Consider the following 8,369-nt stretch of genomic DNA (forward strand, 5'->3'; position numbering starts at 1 on the left):
GGAGGGAGGGAGGAAGGGAGGAAGGAAGGAAGGAAGGAAGGAAGGAAGGAAGGAAGGAAGGAAGGAAGGAAGGAAGGAAGGAAGGCAGGCAGGTGACGAAGAATGTAACTCACCCTCCAAGTGATTCGTGGGGTAAAGTGTGCGTGTGCATGTGTGTGTGTGTGTGTGTGTGTGTGTGTGTGTAGCTAGGGACAGAAAGAACAATGCCCACACCCGAGTTAAAGTGTACACAGCCTACTGTGTCTCACTGTAGTCTCTCTATTTTTAGCAGCTTTTGTAAATTTGAAATTATTTCCAAAGAGAAAGCTAAAAAAGAGAAAGACCAGGCAGCTCTAGGGGGCTGCAAGGCCACCAGCCTTCTTTCACTGTGTCCATTTCCACCCTCCCTTCTGTGTGCCTCCTGCACTCCCCTCCCCTCCCCCTTTCATTCTCAGTCCTACTGCAGAGGCATTGCTCTGGTGGAGCTCCCTTTATGGAAAGGCCATTGCAGAGTGGCCAGCAAATGTCTCCGTACATATCTCAGCCCAATACCTCCTCACGGAGAAGCCTGCTGACCACCAAGGTCTCAGTGTGTAGCCCTGGCTCTGGCTGTCATGGAACTCACTGTGTAGATCAGGCTGGCCTCCTGCTCACAGAGATCTACCTGCTTCTGCCTCCCGAGTGCTGAGATTAAAGGTTAATACCACTAGACCCAGCTTTGACCACCTACCTACTTTAAGGCCGGGTGTCCCCTCATGTCCTTCCCAGTTTCATTACAACTCGAAGTTGTATGTCTGCTTGTTTGTCTAACCTACTAGACTATACAGCTCTGGGAACATGGGCCGTACCTGTGTTGGCCACCAGGGTATTCTTAGCATCTGGGAGAGTGCCAAGGTGGGCACTCCGTGATATTTGCACGAGTACAACACAGCAGGGCTGTGGTGGCACACATAATCTCAGCATGTGCATGAAGCAGGCGGATCTTGGAGTTTGAGGCTAGCCTGGTCTACAACATGAGTTCTGGGACAGCAGGGCTACACATAGAAACCCTGTCTTGAAGCTTACCCCCATCCCCTCCTCCTACCAAAGAAACCTCTTGGGGGGCAGTGGTGGTACATGCCTTTAATCCTAGCACTTGGGAGGCAGAGTCAGGCAGATCTCTTGAGACTGGGGCTAGCCTGGTCTACAGAGTTCCAGAACAGCCAGGACTATACAGAGAAAGCCTGTCTCAATACTCTCCCCTCCCTTCCCCCTCAACAAGAGTACAGCATACTGGCTGCTCTTGCAGGGGTCTAACACCCTCTGGCCTCTGTAGACAGCATGCATGCAAGTGATGCATAGACATTCGTGAGTCAACCCTGCCCCACTCCCCACACATGCAAATTACATTGTGTTTGTATTTAAAAAAACAAACAAACCAACAAGAGTATAGCCTTACTACTTTTATCTTGCAGTTAGTTGGGCACAGTTAAAGAGCATCAGGGTGATTTTACAGTGTGGCTAGCCTGAGGCCTCTCTCCTTCTAATACCACACACAGGGCTGACCAGCCCTGGAGCCGCTGGAGTTTGGCGAACAGCGACCTGTCCTACTCTGTCTCCCCAACCCACCCTGCCTCAGGCTCCCCTGAGGCCCAAGCCATGGCCACAGGCCTCTGGGCCAGCAGAAGCTGAACAAAAGTAACAGGCCTCCCAGCTCCTCAAAGGGCAGGAGCACAAATGGCTAGAAGAAAGCTCACCCTTTCTGCCCCATGTACCTCAGGGTGGCACTCTGCATCTGCTTCAAGGTTTTAGGCTCTGTTGAGTTCAGCAGAGCAGACACATCATCCCGGCTGGGGTTTCTAAATGTATGGGGATTCCGTATATTACCGTGTGCCATGCCTAATCAAGTTGCCAGCTGTTCTGGAGAAAATGGAGCCAATGTATGTGACAGGCCAGTGCTACAGGAGAGCTTGGGAGAGCTTGTGGTTATTCTGGGAAGAACAGACAAGTGACAGACCAGAATTGTTCTGTGAGGAGAGGCGGCATGTTCAGATGACAGACAGTCTCCCAAGCAGGGCGGAGAGCTCCGTGTGGCATGAAGACAGGGCCAGGGACATACCTGAAGCAAAGGGACTGGAAGCGGCAGGCTGTGTAACGAACCCGGAGCAAAGGGACTGAAGTGGCAGGCTGTGTGAGGTTACGTGCTGGGTGCCAGCCTTGGCTGTGGTGAGCCTAAAACAACTGACCATGGAGGAGGAGGCAGGCCCTGAAGCCTGAGAGGACCAACTACCAACTGCCCTGCAGCACACAGGCCCTCAAGCCGGAGTGTGGGAATGAAGAGAGAAACAGATCAAACATGAGTGTGCCTTGCAGCGAAGGGGAAGAAAGGGAACACTGGGGGAGGCCCCCTCGGGAAAAAACGTCCTGTCAGAATGAGCGCCTTTCAAGAAGGGGGTCGAGATCCGAATGCCACAAAGGAGTCATGCAGATGAAGAGGAGGAGAGGGGCACCAGGGCACACAACACACATTGAAGCTGCCTTTGGTGTCGCTGCGTCCCAGGCATGAGAAACCCTGTCTTTTCCTGTCTTTCTGCCCCATCTGTCCCCCTTACCCTACTCCCTTGGGTGACCTGGCCTTCTCTGTCCCTCTCTAGAGATGTAGCTTCCCCTCATTGGACACATTCTCTTCCCCTTTCTCTTCCAAATTGGTCCTGAATCAACACTGAAACCATCCACCCATCAAGTCCTGTTTCCTAAGGCTCTGTGCTAACTGGAGAGGTTCAGGCAGTCATTATGCGGGAATTTGGTCTGTATGACTTCACCAAAGGCATGTCCTACAGGCAGCTAGCCCAGGAGGTTCTGTGGGGCGCTTCTAATGAGGGAACCCATCAAAGACCTGGCACGGGCTGTTGCTCAAAAGTGAGCAGGTGTTTCTCTTGTTCTCTGTCAGGAGTGACCAGGAGCAGGTGACTTGCTACATACAGGGAAGTGTTAGTTGGCCCTCTGCTGCTCTTCCCAGAGTAGGGCAACTCTCCCAAGGTCTAATGAGGCAGCTCTGCACACTAGTGGCCAACTATGTTAACTTCCACCAGAGGGCGCCACTACATAGCTGTTCCCATTCTCCCCCTCCCTGCTCCTTTGTAACTCCTCAGATGAGAACCCCAGTACCCCTGACCCCCTTCCGACCGACCGTCTTTTCTGTGTGGTGCCCCATCCCCCAGCCACAAGGTGTTCAACCAAAGTTCACAGTAAAGTTTCCCACTCGGGAGATTTGACGAAGCCCCTGTCCCCACTTCTACTGTATCAGCACACTAAGGGTGGTGCCCTGTAGGGATTGGACCTCTCCTTCCATGTCCCAGAGGGCAGCCAAGCCTCTCTAGTTTTGTGGAATGACAACAACAACGACAATAACAATGATGGTGGCAATTGTGGATAAGTGCCGAGGTCAGACGACAACATTTGGAATTGGTTCTCTCCTTCCATCGTGGGCCACAGGGATCAAACTCAAGTTCTTGGCCCTGTGCCCCAGCTGAACCATTTCGCCTACCCCTTGCTTGCTTTCTTAAACGCCGGTTGGCAGCTGCCTACTTCGCCCTACACCTGCACTGCACAGTGTCCTGGTGGGGGCAGCAATGCCACAGTCAACTCCAGAAAGCAGGCAGGCTGTGCAGTCGAAGGGTTTGGCGTCATCCCTGCCAACTGTCCGTCCTAGGGACAGTGACCAGTGCCACAGCACTGGGCTCCCTCATCCACATTTTCTTCCACTGGAAAATGAAGAGAATACATTTCCTGCCTGACAGCAGGCAGGCAGCATGAAGGAGCGTAAAGCTTACGCTAGCTCTAGCCAGTCCCAGGGACATACTTCCCAGCCACGTCTCTAGCCTGATGCTGGGCCTCCATTTAAACACCACAGTGTGTTGACTCCCTTCTGGAGGCCCATGACAGTATTTACTAAGAGCCCTCATCCTAAAAACCATGAATCCTCTTAGACACTCTATGCAGCATAGTCCCACTCTACAGAAGGGCAGACTGAGGCTATGGGTTAGGGCATCGAGTGATAGATCTAACCCAGATACTTCACTGCAAGGCTCACTACCAGGCTATGCTCTCTACTTGTTCTAGTTAAACCAGTCCTGATGGGATGGGACTGAGTCTGAGGTACTAGCCACTAGAGGACCAGGCAACCCTGGAGGCTCTGGCCTCAGGAAACAGACCCTTAATTGTTTGGAATCTGAGCATTCTCTGCTCCAGCCTCTCTCCTAAAACAAGTCTGCACCCGCTCTTGGTGTGCTTGGTAGCTTCTAGGGTCAGGACTTGGTGGCCCTCCTTGGGCCAGCTTCTGCAGCCATAGCCCATGGTCACTGAGACTGTTACGCCAGCTAGAAGGAAGTTTTCCATCCAGCAGCTGACCTGGCACTGTGGTTCTCCAAGGGCATCAGGGTACATCCTGAGGTAGCTCTGGGTCTGCTGTCTGTGAAGAGCTGTGGCCGGCCGGGGTGCTAACCACAGGCCCTCTTGAGTCCTTGTGCTGGCCTGCTCTGGAAACCAGAGATGCCCAGCAGGCTCCACGAATCCCCTGGGTAGGAATGAGGCCCCACAGCTCACTCTGCATAGGTGCTGATGGCTGCAAGCCAAGAACTAGAAGTGCCACAGGGGCCTGCCCTGTCCTACACCCTTGGGAATTACCGGATCATGCAGAAACCAGGGCCTGGAGACCCCCCTGATCAGGAAGTTTCACTCTCCTAACTACAGTCACCATGATCAAGGGGGTTCAAAGAGTGGTGCTGGGGAGAGGGGAAGGATAGGATATGGGGTGGGAGGTCACTCAAGAGGATGGGCTCAGACCCCAGGATGAGCTTCCTCTCCTATTGAGTGACTTGTGTGAGACATGTCGGGTACATGGGTTTAGTTTTCTCATCTGTGAAATGGGCATGGGGAGTAGCAATGTCTCCCCTTAGGGATGGTAGAGATGATCAAGGAGAGAGCCCATGCTTGGTTACAGGTACTTCAGTCCTTCTTGTCCTTGCCAAGGAACACCGAGGCCAAAGTTACTTCCCACTTCCTGCTTGCATGCAAGTGCTCCCCCATATCTGTAGGAATTAGTGACAAGGGCAACTGGGGGGATGCATCCTTGGTGGTTAGGGCTCTCAGAGACGAGAGCATGCTCCTCCTTCTCTCTTAGAACCCTTCTCTCAGGCCATTCTGAGCCTCTTACCCCACTTCCCGGGCTTCCCTTTCAGAAGTCCCTTGGCTGCCCTGCCCCCTCTGCAGCAACCAGAACTCCCCATTGTCAGAGACTGGCTGTCTGCTCAGAGCACCAGCATCAGCACCACTGGTCTTGGGTGGTATGAGAAGCAGAGCTGTGTTCCCAATAAATCTAGGAGTCCTTGAAGACCAGAGACCCAGGGTGTACAACTTGTTAGTTCAGAGGGACCAGAAACCCTAATTCACGGGGACGGTCAGGGTTTATGTCTTGGTCCTGACTCATTGCTGCCAGCATCCCTTGGTCATGTTGATAAATACTAATGGAGGGACAGAAAAGAAGACAAGTGGCTATGATGGAGGGACAGGATAGGAGCTGGGGAGACTGAAGACCACATCACTTCTTAAGGGACATTAGGTTTTATAGCTTTCCATTGTGGGGTCTTGATGACTATCTACCAAAAAAGATAAAAGAACTACAAACAGCTACGGAAGCCTTGCCCTTTTCTGAGGGGCTGACTCTGGTGCCCAGATGTGAGCAAAACAGCTGGAGAGTCAAGAATGAATCCTGCGGGGCATGGTGGCACACGCCTTTAATCCCAGCACTTGGGAGGCAGAGGCAGTCGAATTTCTGAGTTCGAGGCCAGCCTGGTCTACAAAGTGAGTTCCAGGACAGCCAGGGCTACACGGGCTACACAGAGAAACCCTGTCTCGGAAAACCAAAAAAAAAAAAAAAAAAAAAAAAAGAAAGAAAGAAAAAGAATCCTAAGCTCGCCTGCTTCCCCACTCGCTTGCTAGGTCCTCACCCAGAAGGGGAAAGTTTGGCAACATGAAAAGCGGGTTTGCACTGTGGATTCTGAAATTACAGATGCCGAGACCTCTTTTGAAACACTCAGCCCTGAATCAAGCCCCTTTATTTCCAGAAACAGAGGATGCTCCGCTGCTGAGCATACAAGCCACAGAGGGAACAAAGGTTGATATAGGCAGCTGCTGGAGAGAAAACCTTCAGAGTTCCCTCAAAAAACCAATGGCCTATGACTGCATGAGCACCAACTGGTAGAGGAATTGTCATTGGCTGCTAGTGGACAAAGTGGAAACTCTCAGAAAGCACAAGGGCAATGACTGGGTCCTGGGCTGGGAGTCCAAGGTTAGGCTGCCTGCAGTGACCTTGGGCTGCTCATAAGCTCCCAGAGATGCCTTAAGTCCTAAGGTGCCTGTGTGTAGTGCTCTTGTTATTGATTGCTTTGTTGTAAAGTGAGGATTGCTCCCAGTCCTGTCCCTCACACCCCTCCTGTGGGGTGGGTCCCACCATCACCCCATAGAGAAGGAAGTTAAGGTTCATTTTGATTGACACCAGCCTGAGACCACCCACCCTGAACCAGCAGAGCCACGATAGAAGAGAGGTTTGTCATTTAAGGGCCATATTCTTCTTCATCGTCTTTTAAAAAATCTGTTAGAGTGTTTTTCCTGAATGCTTGACATGTGTGCCTGGTGCCCAGGGAGGGCAAAAGAGGTCATCAGATTCCCTGGAACTGGAGTTATAGATGGTTGCGAGCAACCATTTAAGGGCTAAGAATCAAACCCCTGGTCTTCTGGAAAAGTAGCCAATGCTCTTAACTCTTGAGCCATCTCTCCAGCCCCTACAGCCATATTCTTAGCCATAGCATCACGGATGCAGAAAAATCCCAGGAAAAGGAAGGATGGCCACTGGCTTTTTTTTTTTTTTTTCCAAACCCTGGGACCTCGTGGCCCAGCACCACCTCTGGTCCCACACACCAGTCTCGGTATCAGAAGTGGAGGGCTATCACGCCATCATTGTGATCCCTGACATCTATCTATATTTGAGGTATGTGCAAGCCAGATCACCTGCTACTTGGGTGGTAAAGGTGGAATTCTGGCTTTTGATGACACCAAGTAGGTCAGGGACACAGGAGGCATCTGATGGCTGGGAGAGAGATGAAGGTTAAATAAAAAGAAAAAAAAAAATCAAACTAACCAAACAACAATCACAGCCGGGCGTGGTGGCGCACGCCTTTAATCCCAGCACTTGGGAGGCAGAGGCAGGCGGATTTCTGAGTTCGAGGCCAGCCTGGTCTACAAAGTGAGTTCCAGGACAGCCAGGGCTATACAGAGAAACCCTGTCTCGAAAAACCAAAAAAAAAAAAAAACAAAAAAAAAAACAAACCCAAACAACAATCACAAAATCGGCCCACTTGTTTCAGGTGACTGCCTCTACCAGCCTTTCAAAGTGTGAGCACATCTGACCATTTCTCCAGTGACTGGCTCAGGCAGTACCCTGGTGCAGACTCTACCCTGGGACCAGCTGGGAACTGTGGGGCATCATTGGCCCCCTCCATCTCCAGCCTGTCAGAGCCAGGGGCGGACCTAATGCGGAGCCCAGTCAGGCGCCCGCCCAACTAGCTAGGGACTATCCGGAGACTCTTTAGGTGAGCCTGCAGGCCATAGGACTTACTCGGGTAGCGATAGTAAAACTCGTTCTCCACATCGCTGGAGATGTTCTTGCGCTTCTTCTCCAACCACCAGTGAGCATCGGCCTGGATGTCGTAGCGCACGAACACGCCAAAGAGAACCACCATGGTCACTTGCAGGATCAGGCAGGTGATGGGCAGCCGCCCCCGCAGGTTGGTGTTCCAGGCCATGCTCCGCACTGCTGGCCGCTTGCTCTGAACGCTGGGCTCCGAGACCAGGGAGACGCTTATAGGACCGGGACACTGGGCGGGGCGGACGCGGAACAGCTGACCATGGTGCCGCCCACGCGCCCAGGGCTCTACCCAACCGGCAAGAGTTCCGCGGGGCCTCCCCGAGCCCAGCGCCCCTAGAAGGGAAGCTCCAGGTGATGGGAGCAGGGCAGAAGGAAGATGTAGAACGCCCCAGCTTCTGCGCGTCCCGTCGATGCCTGGCCTTTCCCGCCCTGTTCTGGTGAATTGGGAGAGAGGATGCTCATCACTCATCCAGATTAGAACAAAGAATTCCCAGACTGGAACCACTACCCCCATCGCCACTCCCACCCCCATCCTTTTTAGGACACACCCTCGGTAATCTAGACTGGTTTCAAACACTTGGCAATCCTGCCTCAGCCTCTGACTTGAACTACCCACCACTTGAGATCCTTTCCTTTTTCAGATCACGAACTTAAAAGGAGATGAATGAACGGAAAGTAAAGGAAAAAGGAGAGACCGCCCCAGACC

At 52.4% G+C, this 8,369-nt stretch overlaps 1 protein-coding gene across 3 annotated transcripts in view; it reads right to left on the reverse strand.

The window, feature by feature from the left end:
- The window catches only part of Rhcg (Rh family C glycoprotein), a 24,459-nt gene extending 16,571 nt beyond the window's left edge, over positions 1 to 7,888 (reverse strand). For 2 of the 3 annotated variants that reach the window (XM_021167696.2, XM_021167695.2), the window contains exon 1: positions 7,634 to 7,888. In XM_021167696.2, the coding sequence (XP_021023355.1) occupies positions 7,634 to 7,820 (187 nt within the window). In that variant the 5' untranslated portion in view covers positions 7,821 to 7,888. The remainder of the gene's footprint in view (positions 1 to 7,633) is intronic. The other variant, XM_021167694.2, reaches the window with a different exon arrangement.
- Between the last annotated feature and the right edge of the window lie 481 nt (positions 7,889 to 8,369).

The sequence above is a fragment of the Mus caroli genome, chromosome 7, assembly GCF_900094665.2.
Source record: "Mus caroli chromosome 7, CAROLI_EIJ_v1.1, whole genome shotgun sequence".
Taxonomy (NCBI): domain Eukaryota; kingdom Metazoa; phylum Chordata; class Mammalia; order Rodentia; family Muridae; genus Mus; species Mus caroli.